General features: G+C 42.2%; 2 protein-coding genes across 2 annotated transcripts; one reads left to right on the forward strand and one right to left on the reverse strand.

Moving 5' to 3' along the window:
* Positions 1-6,133: 6,133 nt before the first annotated feature.
* On the reverse strand, positions 6,134-19,296 carry LOC309697848 (L-rhamnose-binding lectin SML-like). The gene is made up of 12 exons (XM_082520041.1): positions 19,114-19,296; positions 18,618-18,650; positions 13,980-14,081; positions 11,745-11,835; positions 11,536-11,639; positions 11,402-11,446; positions 11,176-11,311; positions 10,983-11,086; positions 7,210-7,295; positions 6,951-7,085; positions 6,549-6,660; positions 6,134-6,376 (listed from the first exon to the last, which is right to left on the reverse strand). The coding sequence occupies exons 1-12, from the start codon at positions 19,145-19,147 to the stop codon at positions 6,309-6,311; spliced, it is 1,050 nt and encodes a 349-aa protein (XP_082376167.1). The 5' UTR covers positions 19,148-19,296; the 3' UTR covers positions 6,134-6,308.
* Positions 16,146-18,415, forward strand: LOC309697687 (uncharacterized protein; the record flags this gene model as incomplete). Its single annotated transcript, XM_082519802.1, has 4 exons — positions 16,146-16,349; positions 16,436-16,553; positions 16,685-16,833; positions 18,380-18,415. Exons 1-4 carry the CDS (start codon positions 16,248-16,250, stop codon positions 18,413-18,415), a joined length of 405 nt encoding a protein of 134 aa, XP_082375928.1. The 5' UTR covers positions 16,146-16,247.
* Positions 19,297-19,883: the final 587 nt, after the last annotated feature.

A 19,883-nucleotide genomic window follows, 5' to 3' on the forward strand; every position in this document is an offset into this window, starting at 1 on the left:
ATCCGGGAGGGGCTCAGAGTAGAGCAGCTGCTGCTCCACATCGAAAGGAGCCAGCTGAGGTGGTTCGGGCATCTGACAAGGATGCCCCCTGGGCGCCTCCTGGGCGCCTCCTGGGTGAGGTGTTCCAGGCATGTCCCACCGGGAGGAGGCCCCGGGGCAGACCCAGGACACGCTGGAGAGATTATATCTCTCGGCTGGCCTGGGAACGCCTTGGTAATCCCCCGGATAAGCTGGAGGAGGTGGCTGGGGAGAGGGAGGTCTGGGCCTCTTTGCTTAGGCTGCTGCCCCCGCGACCCGGCCCCGGATAAAGCGGATGAAGATGGATGGATGGATGGATGGAATAGTAAAATGTTCTAGCTTTACTGAGAGCTTTTTTTAATAGAGTCACTTGGAGTGATTATTTTTCCAGGCTAAATGATGATCTTCTAAATTAGTAAGATGCCATTTCTGGACTTCCTGACCAACCGCCCCCAACATGTCCGGCTGGATAACCACTGCTCATCTACAATCACGATGAACACCGGTGTACCACAAGGCTGTGTGATGAGCCCTTTCCTCTACTCCCTCTTCACCCACGACTGCAGACCTGCTGATGGTTCCAACGCCATCATTAAGTTTGCAGATGACACCACGGTGAATGGCCTCATCAGTGACAATGATGAGGCCGCCTACAGGGAGGAGGTGGATCGTCTGGCTGAGTGGTGCAACAGAAACAACCTGCTGCTTAACACCGAGAAGACCAAGGAGCTCATCGTGGACTACAGGAGGAATGCTGACCCACATCCACCCATCCACATTAAGGGGACGGCTGTGGAGCGTGTGAGTAGCTTCAAGTTCCTGGGAGTCCACATCTCCGAGGATCTCACCTGGACGACCAACTGCTCCAAGCTGGTCAAGAAGGCTCACCAGCGCCTCTTCTTCTTGAGGACTCTGAGGAAGAACCACCTGTCCTCAGACATCCTGGTGAACTTCTATCGTTGCACCATCGAGAGCATCCTGACCAACTGTATAACAGTCTGGTACGGGAACTGCTCTGCCTCGGACCGGAAGGCGTTGCAGAGGGTCGTGAAAACTGCCCAGCGCATCGCCGGAGCACCACTTCCTGCCATAAAAGACATCTACAGGAAGTGGTATCTGAAAAGGGCTGGGAAAATCATCAAAGACCCCAGTCACCCATCACATGGACTCTTCACCCTCCTGCCCTCTGGGAAGCGCTACAGGAGCCTCCGGACTAAGACCACCAGGTACCGGAACAGCTTCTTCCCCACAGCTGTCAGACTCCTGAACTCTGCCTCCTGACATCTGACCCACGTTAAACTCATGGACTGAACATACACACCCCCACAACCACCTACACACCTTTCTCACTCACTATGTGATAACAGACCTCTCTGCATTGAATCATATCTGTTATTAACCTCTGTCTCTCTTCCACAGCATGTCTTTATCCTGTCTTCCTTCTCTCACCCCAACCGGTCGCAGCAGATGGCCCCGCCCCTCCCTGAGCCTGGCTCTGCCAGAGGTTTCTTCCTGTTAAAATGGAGTTTTTCCTTCCCACTGTCGCCAATGTGCTTGCTCATAGGGGGTCATATGATTCTTGGGATTTTCTCTTTTTACCATAGGATCTACTTTACAATATAAATTGCCTTGAGACGACTGCTGTTGTGATTTGGCGCTGTATAAAAAAAATGTATTCAAACTCAACTGAATTGAAAGCTGAAGGCTCTGCTTCCCATTGTATGGAGTAATCACATGTAAACCAGCAGTCTGAGAGCGAAGTGCTCTATTTGTCATACGGCACTGTAAGGTCATTAGGATAAGATGGGGCCTGATTATTCAGGACCCACAAAGTCACTTGGAGGGATTATTTTTCCTGGTTAAATGATGATCTTCTAAATGAGTGCATTTCCTGTGCAGCTTTTTCCAAGACTCCTTTTTTTGTCGTGCAATGTTTGAATAAATCCTGTGATCTACATGCAAACCCATTGCCAGTTGACGGTAATAGACAGGGTGCGGCAGGAGTACAGCTGGGAACACATTTGTATGGAAAATATTCTGATTTGTATGGAAAATATTCTGATTTGCATTGAAAATCTTTGTTCTAACTCACAAAGGAGAAAGTGTTTCAGTCCATGGGTCAAAAGCTGTAATGAAATCAGCTCGTTGGAAAAACATCTGTTAGAGAGTGGACTCAGGCGCAGAGCTTAGAAATAGAGACAGTGCGTTTATTTACAGTGCAGCAAGGTGACAACAGTTCAAATGTGTGTGACCAAGTGGTCGGCGGGGTTCTAAAAGAAATAATAAAATATTAGGAGAACAAAATGTTGACAGTGCCCTAGAAGTACAATAAAACAATGTTGGAACTTGGACTTACCAGCAGCCGTGGACCCAAAAGAAAATCACACAAAAAGAAAATCACTGCAGCCCACCCGGTGCTGTACAAAAGAAAGTGTGAAAGCGACCCACCACCTGAGGTCCCAGGGCCACTGGCACGTCCTCCGTTCACTGAAATAAAACAGAAAAATACGTTAAAGGAAGAAAAGGACGCTGAGCGTCTGGCTCGCTACACATCATAAAAAAACTAAAATACACTTTAATAACTTTAATAAAAGAAATCGCACACACACACACACACACACACACACACACACACACACACACACACACACACACACACACACACAGATCTTCAGTCATGTATCCTGTGCTTCACAGTAACTGTAATTTTATTGGTTGTATTTGTGTTTATAACCCCCCACCCCTGTCCTGTATTTATTGTTCTTATTTGTCGCATCTGTGATTACAGCAAAAACATACACTCAACAAAAATATAAAGGCAACACCTTTGTTACTGCTCCCATTCCCCATGGGATGGACGTAGAGACCTAAAATTCATTCCAGATACACAATATAACCATCCCTCCCAAACAGTGGTCACAAATCAGTCCAAATGTGTGGTAGTGGGCACATCTGCTATATTGACATAATCCATCCCACCTCACAGGTGTGCCACATCAGGATGCTGATCTGACATCATGAGTAGTGCACAGGTGTACCTCAGACTGCCCACAACAAAAGGCCACCCTGGAATGTGCAGTTTTTTGACCTGACTCCAGCTCGTCGCCGTAACAGACTTGTGTGGGCAAATGCTCACATTCGATGGCGTCTGGCACGTTGGAGAGGTGTGCGCTTCACGGATGAATCATGGTTCACATTGTTCAGGGCAGATGGCAGCTGAGAATGTCCCAGTTCTTGCATGGCCAGCATACTCACCGGACATGTCACCCATTGAGCATGTTCGGGATGTGCTTGACCGGCGTATACGACAGCGTGTACCAGTTCCCACGAATATCCAACAACCTCGCACAGCCATTGAAGTGGAGTGGACCAACATTCCACAGGCCACAATTGACAATCTGATAGACTCCATGCGACGATGTGTTGCACTGCATGAGGCAAATGGTGGTCACACCAGATACTGACCGGTTCTGGGTCCCCAGACCCCCAATAGCGCAAAAAACTGCACATTCCAGGGTGGCCTTTTGTTGTGGGCAGTCTGAGGTACACCTGTGCACTACTCATGATGTCAGATCAGCATCCTGATGTGGCACACCTGTGAGGTGGGATGGATTATCTCAATATAGCAGATGTGCCCACTACCACACATTTGGACTGATTTGTGACCACTGTTTGGGAGGGATGGTTATATTGTGTATCTGGAATGAATTTTAGGTCTCTACGTCCATCCCATGGGGAATGGGAGCAGTAACAGAGGTGTTGCGTTTATATTTTTGTTCAGTGTAGTTACAGGCTTTTTTTTACCTTTTAATTTTTAATGGTTTAATAAAGGTTCCATGAATTTTTCCCCCATCCTGTGGTACAAAGTGGTATTACAGCCCCATTTATGATGACCAGTACAGTACATGTGAGCATGACGTCACATTCTGTTAATGTTTGTTCATTTGGGAAAGTTTAGGTCACTGCTTTTGTAAGATCAAGTGGTTTGTAGCTTAAACCCACTCGCTGCAACGTTCAAGACAATTTACTACACAGCAAAAGCAAGACACAAGTAGGGAAAGTTCTTTGTGTTACTCATGCATGAGGGAGGCCTGCCTGGAAGTGTTGTTCCACCCACTTGACCTCCGTCAGACTCTCGTCCGCTCCCCCGTAACACGGCTCTTTTATTGAGGTTACATGAATATACATAGGTTCATTAACATATCACGTATACATACACACACAGAGTACCTTGCCTGTGCGTTGTGTAAGTGTGTGTGTGTGTGTGTGGGGGGGGGGGGGGGGGGTACGACCTCTCCCATGCCCCCAGGGTGTGGGTGTGCATGACCAACATGACATTGATTATAAAACTCTGAGCATATATGAGAAGATATTTCTAAGCATAAATGACAATCCACTATATAAACCTGACATCAAGCTTCTTTCATCTGTGACAGCCAAAATAAAGCCCATCTTATCAAAGCAGCTTTTTGAGACTGTAATCCTGCCTTTGTTACATCTAGGCTGGATTACTGTAACGCACTTTACTGTGGGGTTAGTGATGCATCCATTAGATGTCTGCAGGTGGTGCAAACTGCTGCAGCGCGTCTTTTAACTGGAACAAAATAATCACATTACACCACTGGCTATGATGTTCACATCCTGGACAGGGAGGAACGCTGGTTTGAGGGCGGAGTCAAGGAGGCCATTTACGTGAAAAGGGAAAGACCATCTCTGAATGGAGGAGGGGCCTAAGGGTACATCTGTCACCATCTTACATGCTGTGATTGCAGCCATTCCCCAGCTCTCTGTGAATGGGACTCATGGTTATTGATCAGTGGTCATGAGAATTTGCATAATTAAGATTAAGGAACTGGCCCCCAGCCCATTGTTCCTCAGTGGGCTGGTTTCAGTCAGTAGATGCAGACGTGAGCGTGCATGTAAGACAGGCCTCTTCTCTTTCTGAGTTTAAAACTCTTCTTAAGACACATTTATTTGCTCTTGTAAGGGGCTGACTCAATAGGACTTTTTAACATGTTGTATTATTTTATTTAATCATTTCATTTGTTGTTGTTGTTTGTATATGTGCAGCACTTTGTGATCTCTGGTTTTGTGTTAAAGTGCTTTATAAGTAAAGCTGGTAAAGTTGCAAAAAAAGATAAATATATAATTTTACACAAATATGATTAAGCTTATTCTTTTCTTCAGATTTAAACATAACTGTGTTATCAGCATCAGGTGATGAGATCCCAGGATCAGAAGTACTGATTGTCACGGTCCTGGGTCTTATGACCCAGTGTTTTGAGTTTTAGTTCATTTTGATGTTTATAGTATGTTTAAGCTCATTAGGTCTCCTATGTTCATTTGCTTATTAGTTACCCCTTGTGTTTCCAACCCATGTTAAGTCTCCCCTGCTCTTCATGTGTTTCATGTCTGCGTCTCATTATGTTTCCTATTTTATTTTGAAGAGATCTCGTGTTTTTATATTATGGTTTATGTTTTGAGTCCTTTGTTGTACTGTTTCTTGTTTCCCTAGGTCTGAGTTATGGTTATCATAGGTTTAGCTCTTTGGTTTTGTAATATGGCTTCCCTGTGTTCCATGTTATGTCTACTGTGACGTTTTTGTACCATGTTTCAGGTTCCTATGTTCTGTCTCCCCAGTTGCTGTTAAGTTTACATGTCTAGAGTTCAGTCAGTGTGTTTCCTGTTTTACTTTGAAGGTCCGTGTCTCATGTCAGTGTTTCTAGTTTTGCTTCCCTTGTCTCGTCCAGCCTGATTACTCCCAGCTGTGCTCTCCTTCTGTGTCTCGTTCCCTCGTTATCCCTTTGTGTATTTGAGCTCTGTGTTTCTCTTTGTCAGTGTTGTAGTCTCCCTCATGGCTGTGTTTCCTTGCGTTTCAGTTTAGTTTTCCACGCCATTCTGCAATAAAGCAGCTTTTTGAGTTTCATTTCGTTGTCGTGAGTTTTGCGTTTGGGTCTTTCTCCTGCCTGTACACAGCCGAAACATGACACTGATGGTGTATTTATGTCACACCTATTTTTCCATCACAGCTGCAGGGAGACAGAAAGCATTTTGAGGTTTATTAAAATGATCAGATGATGATTTGAAGCATGAATGACTCACTTTCAGGTCAACATTTCAGTTCCTTTAAATTTTATTGAATTTATTTTCCTGTTTATTGTGATATGAAATCATATTTATCAACAGAATCCAGCAGTGATGTCATCGAGGCTTGACATCCTGCTGGAAGTGACATCAGCAGTGAGGCTGTGACATCATCATGTCAGACGTGTCAGGACACGAAGGAGCAGTTATGGACCTCTGACACAAACAAACCCTCTCTGTGAGTCACATCCTGAGTCGTTGACAAAATCTCCTCCTGTAAAGAATCAAAACAAAGAAATAAAATCAGAGGTCTGTGCTGTAAATGTTTTCTTCTTCTCTAATGTAAAAAGAACAAACACAGTTCTTATAAAGACCTAAGATCACATGACTTCAGTCAATATAAAAACCAAACACATTTCATCAACAGGCCCACTTTCAGTTTGTACCATTAAAGTTTATCTCCATACAATCTTCTCCTCCTCCAGAGTTGTTTGGTTGTTCTTTGGCCCAGTTTGTGAAGTCAAACTGGGAACCATCACTCCACTTCCACACAGTTTCCTGGAAGAATAAAGTTCAGTTTGTTCTGATGTACTTTGATGCATCTATGCTGAGAGTGCAGACATGAGACCTCTTACACCACTCGAACACAACGAAGGTTCATTTTGTTTGTGCAGGTAAAAAATGAAAAGAAAAGTCAAGTCAACAGCAACATCTGTCTCCAGGAACAAAGTCCTGATTAATCAGTCTGTCACATGTTGACCTTTGAATCAAACTGATGAATATGAAGAGAAACATATGAAATATCAGAAACAGCTGCAGCTCATCCTCTTTATCTGTGAAACACTTACAGTCTCTCTGTCGTTGCCTCCAACCCAAGCTGTCGGATACGACCCTGCTGCTGTGCGAGTGAGCTCTCTGATGAAGGTGTACTCAGCTGTGCTATGGTATGAGGCCAGATGTCCACCGAGTGTCTGACAGGAACTCTGAGGAGGAAGATGAGGTGCACAGAAGATGAAAAGTGTGAGAATGCATTTAAAATCAGTCAAAGACAGAAAGTCTTTATGTCATCAGTGATGCAGCGACAGCTGCTGTTATTTCCTGATGTACCTCAGCATCAGTCCAGGTCTTCATGCTGCTGTTAAAGAGGAAACAGCGACCTCCAAACCAAGTCCAACCAGATGGGCAGGAAGCATCTGCAAAATGATTGCAAAGTTAAAAGGTCGGTGAACAGATTAATGGTTCCTCAAAAGAAAGTAATTTCTCCCCATAAACTTCAGAACAGAAGATGAAGAATTTCATAACAGACATCTGTTTCATTATTTTTCATGTGTTCCTAATAAACTGTCAGTTGAGTACACGCCAAAGCAAAGCAGTCGATCATCTCATGTTAGAAGAAGCTGAGCTTGAACAATGACTTTCATATTAACGGCTGGTTAATTATGTAACTGACTAACTACATCAGTACGACACTGCCTGGGTCTTTCTAAGGCCTCAGGTTTGTACAGCTTGTTGTACTTGTTAGGCGTCCCATCACACTTCTCTGCAGTTCTGATAGTTGGGTAACTTCCCTCCTTTCTGCCTCTAGTTTTCGTCTCCACTGAGGCTTCTGTTCTCGTGTTCATCTGATATTCAAGGATCCCTGTTGCTGTGTAGATCAGCTGGCTGTTTGCAGTGATGGTCACAGAAGGGATTTTATTAGTGTGCGCTCAAATATAGGACTTTGTAGGAATGCTTCAGTGTTTTCACATTTAATTAGCAAATACAAGCACATTTTTGCTTTGCACACCGCAGAGTGAAGGCAAAGGACCAACAAGCGCTCAGCATCTCTGGGAACTCCTTCAAGACTGTTGGAAAACCATTTCAGGAGACGACCTCATGGAGCTCATGGAGACAAGGCCAAGAGTGTGCAAAGCAGAAATCAAAGCAAAGGGTGGCTGTTACCAAGAATCTAAAATATAAAACATATTTTGAGTTATAATTCTACATGTTCATTCATAGTTTTGATCCCTTCAGTGAGAATCTACAATGTAAATAGTCATGAAAATAAAAAAATAAATGAATAAGGTGTGTCCTGACTATGTTGATAAATCTTTCATGCTGAAATGAGCAAATGTAACAAGTTTTACATATTTTTATGTTTTTGTAAAATATATACAAGTATTACAAAAACAAAAAACATTGTTGTTTCTCAAACTGTATTTTGGGAAAGACATTCAAATTCATGTGTATTTTCAATTAAATACGCATAAATTTTCTAATTAAATATATTTTTAAATCATCCAAGCAGAAGGCTTGGATGATTTGACATGATATAACCTGTGTCTTTGTGCTTATCTAGTCTCTTTTTTCTGACTACCTAATTTTAATATTGTGTTGATCGGAGCTCCTGTCATTTTCTGTTTTGCATTTAACCTTTTTCTTTTAATTCTGTCTAGGGCTGTGTGATATGACCAAAATCTCATATCCCGATATAAAACATCTATCGTCCGATAACGATATAAATCACATAAATGTAACATTTTCTGTAAATTCTGTGAATCTCGGGCAGCTCGACTTGCCTGAAGTGTTTCCAGCTGGGCGTCGTGTAACTGGAGTCGAGTGTTTTAACCGATGCATGAAACGATAGATTTTTAGACACAAGTTGTAACGGCGCCGTTTCCTTTGTATTTATTACACGGCGTGCTGCGGGGAAAAGCCTGTTCTAACGTTTGAGTCTAAGGTTTATTTTTTAGCACCTGGCGGCTCTTTTTTAATTCTCATCCGTAAATAATCTGCATCTTTCACGTGATTCAGTTTATTTTGAAAAGTCTCAACAGGATCTTGAGCTTTATTGTGAAAGGTTTATGTGGAACAAGCGGACACACGGTGCTGTTACCGTCGTTGTTGCTAATGACAACGCATAAAAACAGGCGCTTGTCCATCTGTAGTGTGGTGATATTAAATATAAGAGAAAGAGAGAACTTTAAGAAATGAATATAGCCACTACAGTGACCATCAAACCATGAACAAATATTGCCGTAAACCGTAACCAGGAAACAAACGACAGCGTAAAATGAAACGATCGATGTTTTTACATCGTCATCCGATATATATCGTTATATCGAACAGCCCTAATTCTGTCTGTTTGATTTTTACTTGTATGTGTCTTTAATTTGGTCGGAGGACTTTATAAACTCTCCCTTTTAATGTACTTTTATTGCAAAATGTGTTCATCTCTCAACTTCAGATTGTTATTAAAGAACTGTTACACTGATTTACTGCACCATCTTGTGGTATAAAGCGGTATCTCTGCCTTATCTTCAGTTGGTAAACACAACAGATGTTCTGTTCTCCACATTCTGTCGATGTTCAGGAAACATCAGCGAATAAAACAGAGACGTTTTTTATTTACGATGTCATTTTCATTAGCTTACTTGATAAGCTTATGAAAAAAAATTCAAATTCAAAATTTATTTGTATGGCACATTTAAGAACAACAGAGTTGACCAAAGTGCTTCACAATCAGTTAAAAACAAGAAAAAACTGTAGAGAAACAAATACACACATATATGTGTGTGTGTGTGTGTGTGTGTGTGTGTGTGTGTGTGTGTGTGTGTGTGTGTGTGTGTGTGTGTGTGTGTGTGTGTGTGTGTGTATATTCTTATATTTTGATTTGATCTGTATTATGGTTTTACTGGAAAGCACTTTGGTCTTTAAATGTGGTATACAAATAAATTTGATATGTTATGATATGAATTGTTGACAATGTAACAATGAAAGACTATTCGCCTCACAAATATAAACCTTACATCACTCTAATTCATTGCTCACCAGTCTAAACAAAACATTCTTCGAGATTCTGGTTTGACTTTCAGAGCTCTTAGTGGACGATCAGTGAGCCTTTACAGCCATCAGCAGGTCCCTGAGGTCATGTGATCAAGAGCTACTTATTGAACATGACAGGAGGTTGAAAACTAAAGGAGACCGAGTTTTGACCACAGTGGTTCCCAGACTCTGAAACTCTCTCCCTCTGAGCCTGAGATCTCAGTCGTGTCTTTCAAGAACCAATAAAAACTCAGTATTTAGGCATGTGTTTGGATAACTTTTTTTTATGCTCTGTTATTTTTTGGTGAAGCACTTTTTGATCTCTGTCCTGAAAGGTGTTTTATAAATAAACTTTTACTTACTTACTAAAGACGTTAGTAACAACAACTGAACAAAGTTTAAGCCACATGAATAATAAAATGTGGGATGAAGCTCAGTTCACATGAATTAGCCAATCCATGGTGCCCAGTCTTCCAAAAGTCCATACAGAGTCAGGCCTGTCATGTGTGAGAGCCTGGACCCTCTTCACTTTGTGTATAGAGGTTTTCCATGTGACATCATCACAGGGAGTCATATGATTGGTGAGATTTTCTCTGTTTTGTTTCTATTATTCTAAGGTCTCTACTTTTTTTATACAAAGCAACTTGAGGCAATCTGTTATTTGGATTTGGTGCTGTATAAATAAAACTGAATTGCAGCACTTTTAAAACTCAGAGGACTTTTCACACATCAAAGGAAAAACATCAGCTGGTGCAGTATTTTTTAAAGCAGGTCTAACACTGCAGCATTTAGGAGAAAACAGACTAATAGATTTTTACATTTTGTTTTGGAGTATCTATATATTGTGATCAGCATCACTGATTTCTTCATTAAATTACATTTTTCCATAATTAAGTTCTATAAAAATCACAGGATTCTGTTTTTTAAGACTTTCATAAACATCATTTCAATTTGTTCACTCAGGATCTGTAAAAATAAGCTGACAAGATATTCATGTCAGATTATTGAGTCTTTTTCAGCAATGACCTTTTTATGCGCACAGGAATGAATGCAGTCTAAAGGTTTCAGGTTCTTACCCTGACAAGTGTAAAACACCTCCAGGTACTTGTAGGTGCCACCACAGGGGTCTCCAAACCCTGTGTTTGATGCTCCAACAGTACAGTTGTTCTGCCTGTTACACCTGTGAATGCAGGTCAAAGGTGAGTCAGCAGAGGACTGAAGTACGTCGTGTCATCTGAGAGAAGATGGAAAGAGAGTCAGCATCTCTACCTGTTAGTTACATATTCTGCACTACTGGGACTCGAACAGAGAACATTTTTGACGTGATCAGGATTTCCATCAGGGCACGTGGTGTTGTCACGGCGACCATAATTCGCCCAGGAGACGACTATAACCTGTCCTTCACCTGAGGAAGAGTTCATGAACTGTAACCATGTTTGTAGTTCTATCAAATGAATCCACTAAAGTTACAATAAATGAGAAAAATAAATCTGACCACACTGAAGGTTCGCCTGAGATCCTTCACATGTTACATTGTGGACTGACAAAGAAACGCATCACATTAGAAACTGTAATGATTCATGTACAGATGTGACTGATTGTTAGCTGATAATCACACATGTAACAGACTCTCTGGGACGCAGGTGTAGGTGGTGTCCAGGTAGGTGCAGACGCCGGGATCAGAAGCACTGATGATGTTCATATTTATGTCACACACTTTTCTTCCATCACAGCTGCAGGGACACAGAAAGCAGCTCGTTTTCAGCTTTGTTAAAGTGTTTCAGAGCTGCTGCTGTTTTTATTCAAACAGTCATTTGTTATTGAAGATCTTAAACTACCTGTTCTTGATGTGCTGAGTGCCAGTCTGAGAGCAGGTTTGTGTATCTGCACATCTGTACACAGCTGACTGCACAGTGATCACTCCCCTCTCTGTTATACACACACAGTATCAGAGAAAAGGAGAAACGACATGTAGTAAAGCAGGTTTGATGCACTTTGTGTTTTAGACCCAGCAGCTGCAGTCACATCCATAAATGTTAGTCCGACCTCTGTACACCACCACCGTGGATTTTACATCAAACCTTCTCTGATTGGTTGATTTATTTGTCATGTTAAGAGTTCCAGTGAACATCCAAGTACAAACTAAGATGTTTTATGTGCTAAAGTTTGAATGAACTGAGGGAACAGTGTCATGGTCCGGGTGAGTACAGCTGTTTTGCCTCTGAGCTGCTGTCTCCACCTTGGGGTGGAGTTACTGTACAGTGGCGTCTCCTCAGCTGTGAGCGACTGAGCTGTCAACATTTATGGACCAGCGCTCACTTCACTCTTCGCCACAAGTTCTGCTTCACCTAGTCAGTGTTGCTTCAGACAATTAACAGGTGATTGTGCAGACTGAGACTCACTGTGTTTTGCCCATAGCTCACTATCTGGGCCCACGTCCTCATGTTAGGTTTGACAGCGTTTAGTATTGAAAGTTGAATGCTTGGACATTAATTGAGCTGCGGTTTGGGGAAGGCCTGGAAGGGGACTGGCGACGGCTCCCGGGCCGGGCAGATCCCCATGCACTAAATAGGAGTGAATCTGCCCCTCACCCGGACCTAGTACTCCCTTTGTGTCCGCCCTCCGCCCGGCAAAATTCGGTGATGTTTTCCTGGACACTTTCCCCCAGGCCTAGGCACTAAATCCACTCTCCTCCCGTTACAGCGCACTGAGACTCCCGGTGCATTTCCAGCGTCTCCCCTCTGTGCTCTCGAACAGAGTGTTTTTGTTTCCATGAAGATTTCAATTACGCTGATTCATAGTAGCAGTCAAGCCCTTGTTCCATGTTAGGTTTATATGCTTAGAAGACAACTTTAGTTCATAGTACGTTGCAAATCATATCTTGACGTTTTTGCTTTTGAGAATAAATCCTTGTTCATGTTTTCGTGGTGTTACGTGGAGTTCTGCATCTGAACCCTCCAGTCAGCTCGGCCGTGACAAACAGGCCTCACCTGGCCATGAAACTGCTGTCAGTCAACTATCTGATTCCTGCTGAGCAAAAGGAGCGACTGTGCATAACAGAGGCAGCAACACGTGCCCACGGGCCGTGAGAGTCGCCCACAGGGCATGCTCTGAAAATACTGCAGGTTACCATGGAAATAAAAACTGAATTTAAATGTGTGGCTGTACTTTTTTAACCAGTAACATCTGGATTACTAGAGATTTGAATGGTAAAACTGATTTTCTGTGTATGCACTCAGACCTGTCTGAGGTCAAAGTTCAGCATCATGAAGATAAACTGCCATTTTTCTCCACTGAGATAAGAAAGCAGGCGCAGCCCGAAGGAGGATCTAGATGCAGTTTTTACCCCGACAGAAAAACATGGCAGAAAAATGTTCTGTTTTCACAGTGAGTGGGAGGCAGAGCTCTTTTCTACAACGGCTAAAGAAATGTGAGCGTGTCTCACTTGTGGGACGACTGTGGCGACGAGAAAGTGACACAGTGGAGACACACTTCAGTGCATGTCACACAAGCCTCCGTGCTAACTACCCACCTGACACACAAGCAGAAAAAGTCTGTGAGGCAGCTTTGAGCAAACGTGAGTTTTTTGAGGGGCAAGAAAACCAACCATGGAGCTGTTATTGAACAATCTGTAACCTCAACATATCAAAAACCAAGGAACCAACTGTGGACTTCAGAAAAGCTCCCAACATGTCTGATGCCACAAACATTAAGGTGGAATATGTGCAACCCTATAAATATCTCGAGACGATTGTTGATTCAAGACTGTCTCCGTGTTTGTTTTACTTAAGGAAGCTGCCTTAGACTGTTTCTCTAACAGCATTAGAGAAACAGCTTTGTCCAGGCTGCTGCTGTTTATTGACTAATCTGTAGCAACTTGCACACGTTTATCTCTTTTTAGGTATTAATGTTTTAAACACTTTATTATTTAGTAAATGTAATTTTATTAACTCTCAGCTGGCCTGGTAACGCTTTGGTGTCCCCCAGACAAGCTAAAGGAGCTGGCTGGGGAGGAGGAGGTCTGGGCTTCTCTGCTTAGGCTGCTGGTTTTTGGAGACTATTTTCCATCTTACCACAGCTCAGGCGTTGAACACTGAGGCTGCTAAAGGTGATCACTCTTCCTCTGGATATGGCCGTCACAGCAGGAGGAACGGGAAGTTGTGCTCTGATAAAGCCTGAAATCAAAATATTAAAAAACGTAATATGAGGGTAAAGCAATGGAGGGAAATGTAAAAGTAACACAGAGAAGGCCGGCCGTCTTTTTTTCTCAAAAGGTTTGATGATGTAGTGAAAAGGCTATTTGGTTAGCTAACGTAGCTGTTTAACTGCTAACAGGCAGGAACACGCTGTGTGCATTTTTTTAAGTGATTAAAGTCAGTAAAAGATTACAGAAACACAGAAACTGCATTGAGCTGTAAGTTTATTCAAATATGGTCTCTAAGCAGATTCTTACTCTGGATGGCATTACCTCGGCCTCCAGTAACGCTGTGAGGAACCTTGGAGTCATTTTTGACCAGGACACGTCCTTCAACGCACATATTGTTAGGATGCCTGGGTCGTTGACCCGGGGTTTTTGAGTTTATTATATTATTTAGAATTTCTAGTCTTTGGTTTCTTTGAGTTCTGTCTTATGGTTTATGTCTGTCTTCTCTAGTTGCTCTGTCTCCCCTGTCAGCTGTATCCCCTTGTCTAGTTGGCGTCTCTGTGTATCCTTAGATGCTATATCCCCGTGTCCAGTGTGTCTGCCCTGGTCCCACGTCTCTGTTCCCTCTGTTGCAGTGCCTGCGAGTCTGTGTCTTTAGTTCAGACTGTGTCATGTTTCCTGTTTTATTTTGAAGGTCCTTGTCTGAGGTTAATGTATCTGGTTTCGCTTCCCCTGGTCTCGTTAGGCCTGATTTGCCCCAGCTGTGTTTCCCTCCTGTTACCCATTCCCTGATTGCTCCCTCTGTGTATTTAAGCCTTGTGTTTCTCTGTCTGTGTCGTGATCTACTGTTTTTCTAGCTGTGTGTTCTGTAAGTCCTCTGGTGTAAGTTTATTTTGATTCCCCCCCCGTTATGTTATATTTGAGTTTAACATTAAAGCTGTTTTGAGTTCACATCTGTCTCCGGAGTCTGCACCTTGGGTCCTATTCCTGTCTGCACACAGCCGCTCATAACACATATTAAACAAATATGTAAGACTGCTTTCTTCCATTTGTGCAACATCTCTAAAGTTAGAAATATCCTGTCTCAGAGTGACGCTGAAAAACTAGTTCATGCATTTATTACTTCCAGGCTGGACGACTGTAATTCATTATTATCAGGAAGTCCTAAAAACTCCCTGAAAAGCCTTCAGCTGATCCAAAATGCTGCAGCAAGAGTCCTGACAGGGACTAGAAAGAGAGAGCAGATTTCTCCTGTTTTGGCTTCCTGTTAAATCCAGAATTCAAAATCCTGCTCCTCACATACAAGGTCTTAAATAATCAGGCCCCATCTTATCTTAATGACCTTGTAGTACCATATCACCCTATTAGAGCACTTGGCTCTCGCTCTGCAGGCCTACTTGTTGTTCCTAGAGTATTTAAAAGTAGAATGGGAGGCAGAGCCTTCAGTTTTCAGGCCCCTCTTCTGTGGAACCAGCTTCCAGTTTGGATTCAGGAGACAGACACTATCTCTACTTTCAAGATCAGGCTTCAAACTTTCCTTTTTGCTAAAGCACATTCACTAAACATTGAACGTTGGATAGATGTTAAGATCTTCTCAATATTTGGTCTGCCGGTCCATCATCTGAACTTAATCTACAATTTGGACGTCCAACCATGACCCAACCTGGACGTCAATATGACGTTTAACATTTGAACTTTGGACTTGGTAATTTTTTTGGACATCATGTGCACGTCTATGACAGGAGCAGGGAATTTACATGATTAAAAGATGTAATATATATATTTTTATTTACAAATAACATTGCTGTTATCAACATGATACACGTGAATATAAATATTTTTTTATTTTAAACTTAAACTTTGAAATAAAAACATTCTTATGTGTTAACCTGTTGATTTATTGAGAACATGTGGGGTTTTTATTTGTTATGTTACATTTTCCAGTTTTCATTTAACTGGTTCTGATTTAGTGCTCACAATGCATGCGCGTATCGAGGCTTGCTTCATTTATGGGAGGAGCTGAAAATGATGACGTCCGAAGCCTCGCTGCCCGGCTGTACCACGTGACTGGTTCATGAAGTGGTTTGAACTTTGCCGCGAGCTATGACAGCGATATAAACCCTCAGTCTTCATTCAAAATGTGGGTGTTTGATGGAGAGTTGCGGTTAGTGAGAGTTTGGAGACAGTTTGGAGGTTTATGAGAGTGAGGAGAGAAAGTCAGGAGAGAATGGAGCCAGCTAAGAAGAGGAGGATGTCCTCCCCTGTGTGGGAACATTTTGATCTTATTCCTCCCAACAAGGTATGTAAATTTCTACAGAAGATGTATTTTCATAACACTGATGGTGCAATAAAACCTATGTTAAGCTGTCTGTACTTTTGTACAAGGTGAAGTGTTTGCTATGTGCCAGGGAGCTGGGATATAACAACAACACCTCATCCGTGCTTAGGCACTACAGAGCTTTGCATGAGAATAAGAGGAACACCGATTGTGGAGCAAGACCAGGTGAGCCATCAAATGCCATGATAATATAGCATGCAGTAATGTTACTAAATGATATAACAATATTATACAACTGTTATAAGTTACGTGTGTGATATTTATATTTGTGCTTTGTCTTTATTGTCTTTCCTCAGGAGAACAATCTCAAATAGATGAAGACCTGGTCAGCATGGTGATTGAGGACTCCCAGCCATTTAGCATTGTGGAGGACAAAGGATTTAAAAGATTTGTTAAATCATTAGATCCTAGCTATGTTCCCCCCACTAAAAAGGCCATAAAAGCAGTGAAAATGTAGTTTTTACAGAATAAAATGTGAACAGGCAGGACTGAGGCTCAAAGCCTCAGTGTGTAGCTGTCCATACCTCAACGTTACAAAAGCACAACCACTGTCCACACCCCAACCACACCTCACCTCACAGTAAATGATCATTTCCATTTCAAGCATTTCTAAATGATCATTTTCCATACTGCCAGTATAAATATACACAGTATACTGCATCACTACAATATACATGTTTTACACACTCCTTTTGTTGTTGACATTTACAGGCTGTGTGCAAAATGCCACACTCTTCAAATTCATGCCAGCTAATATTTTTACGTCCAGTAGGTGTCCTACTAGAGCAAATGAAGCTTCATGAAGCTTTGCGCTGGGGTGAACCAATTGGATGAAAAGCTTCAGTGCTTCATGAAGCTTCATCTGCCCATCACTACATTATAGGTCATGGATTTGCTGTGTGGCAGGCAGCATGTTGGACCAAAAAGCAGGACTCATAAGCAAAAGGGTTAACTAAAAGAGGCAGCTTTACTCTAGTGGCAAATAACTCACTTCAAATACAAAATTTAACTAGAAAAGAGAAAACAAACCAGGAACTGTGACTAGAAAATGGCTGGAAACACAGAGGGTGTAAGACAACAACAGACAGAGGAAAACACAGGGCTTAAATACACCAGGGAGTAACGAGGGAATGGAAAGAAGGAGGGAAGCACAGCCGGGACTAATCTGAAATAAAGAGATAAAGGAAGCAAAGCAGAACACACTGACATAGGACACAGACTGTCAAAGTAAAACAGGAAGTACGAGGCATCCACAAAGACGCAGACTAGACAGAGACGCGGAAACACGACAGACTCTGGAACAGAGACAACAAGAAACACAGAAACAAAAGTACCAAGATGTGGGACACAGGGAAGAGAGAAAAATAAGACTACACATACAACACACGGAGAACAGAATTAAACGTTCATCAAGAACATGGAGGAGGCACAGAAACAGAAGAGACACCTAGAAACCAGGAACTACAAATAATATACAAACAGGAAACCATAATTCAAAGAGTTTAACTTCAACCAAAAACACAAACACGGGGTCACCAGACTCAGTGCCGTGACAATATTAGACTCAGTGGGCTTCTGTCAAACTGTAAAAGAACCCACTTTAATCACACTCTAGATCTTGTGTTAACATATGGCAGAGAAACTGAACACGTAACAGAGTTTCCTGAAAACCCTCTGCTGTCTGATCATTTCCTGATAACATTTACATTTACACAGCGGTGGAGAGTGGACTTTATCACAGTAGATGTCTTTCTGAAAGCGCTGTAACTAAGTTTAAGAATATAATCCACCCACTGTTATCATCTCCAATGCCCTGTACCAACACAGAGCAGAGCAGCTATCTGAACGCTGCTCCAACAGAGGTCGATCATCTTGTTAATAATATTACGTCTTCACTGTGTACGACTGTAGACACTGTAGCATCTCTCAAAAGAAAACCTCAAATCAGAGGAAGGACTTGACTCCTTGCTGTCGCTCAAACGTGCATCTAGATAACTCGCAAGCTGGAGAGGACATGGCTCCTCTGATATAAAAGATCACCAGCCTGGAAAAGTTGTTTTTGCTTTATAAAAACCTCTCTGGTGGAGAGAAATAAAAACTAGTGATATGTGAAGGTTGTTCAGTAGTTGCACAAGCAGAAGAAGAGCTCAGGTTCAATGATTAGCATGATGGAAGTATAAAGTTAACAGCAAGGCTGAGAAATATAAGAAGCAGTAAAGCAGCATTTACCTGAAGTGATGAGTGAACAGGTTGCTGCCAGCACTGAAAGAGACAGAAAGAAAGCTCAGTGTCAGACTGTGTGTTTGATATCAAGTTGAATTCACCTCAAAACATGAAACAGAAATGAAAAGCAAACAGGAGAAAGCTGCTGCTTTCATTCACACCTGGATTCTTTGGAAACTCTTTCTAAACAGCAGATTTCAATGACACATTTATTCTCTTCATCTTTCCAACTTTTGTCAATAAACTTATTTGTGTTGACAGTTTGACTTCAACTCTTCAAAGTAAATGATCAGCCATGAATTGCTCTCAGGACTCTGTGAAGCCTAACTGTCCTGCTGAGGTGATGCAAACATGTATTTAGGATGTTAGATGAACTGATCCAATAAAGCAGAAAGAAAAGCATGTCACAGTACAGCACAGTGGAAAGCTAGAAAAGGATTAGACTGAACATGTGCAGCTGATTTCATGTATAAATAAAGGATGATCAGTGTGTTGTACTCACACAGTGTGCTGCTGAGTCCGGAGCAGAGCATCATGTTAGGAGATCTGGATTACAGTGAAGAGCTGATGGAGGATCAAACACAGAGCTGCTGGATTCACTCTGTTTCAGTAACACCTGTGATGTACATGCAAAGCACAGCCAATGGAAAAGCAGGACCTGTTCCTTCTCAGCTGCAGCAGGAAATAAAACTACTTTACATTAAAAGTTATATAAGCCTGGATCAGCTGACCCAGTGACAGCTGGGAGGGGCTCGGATCATCATTTTAAACACGATTAATGGTAGATTACATTTATTTTAACATTTAATACAAATGATTGTGTTAACATGATGTAAATGATTGCAAACATGTTGTTCCAAAGTTTAGGAGCTACAGTTTGAAAATGTGATCACGTCTGGATTTAAATGAAGAGCACAGAACAGTTCAAAGAGCCTGATCAGCTCAGAGAGAAAGTGACACTCCCCTGTTCGTCAACAGCGTCCTAAAGAGGGAACAAAGAGGACGGAGACCAAGTGGACGACACAGACACACATGCAGCAACAGCTGTGGGTGTTCAACACACCAGTGTTTACAGTGGTTTAAATGGGGTGGTACAGCAGGTATTTATGACGGCTATTTAATGATTCACTGGATGTTACTATAAAACACACAGGTCCATGATATGAATGTAACAGACAGGCAGGAGCACAGCTGAGAACACATTTGACTGGAAAATATTCTGCTTTGCATGAAACATCTCCACACGTCTCTCTGTTCAGAGACCACAGAGGA

Source organism: Aulonocara stuartgranti, assembly GCF_965226115.1.
Source record: "Aulonocara stuartgranti genome assembly, chromosome: 20".
NCBI lineage: Eukaryota > Metazoa > Chordata > Actinopteri > Cichliformes > Cichlidae > Aulonocara > Aulonocara stuartgranti.

Coding starts and splice junctions, on each gene's coding strand:
- LOC309697848 (XM_082520041.1), bottom strand. CDS start 19,147: ATGATGCTCTGCTCCGGACTCAGCAGCACACTGT. Junction 11,447..11,535: donor CTACACCTGCGTCCCAGAGA/GTCTGTTACATG, acceptor TTTCTTTGTCAG/TCCACAATGTAACATGTGAA. Junction 11,312..11,401: donor TCAGGCGAACCTTCAGTGTG/GTCAGATTTATT, acceptor ACTCTTCCTCAG/GTGAAGGACAGGTTATAGTC.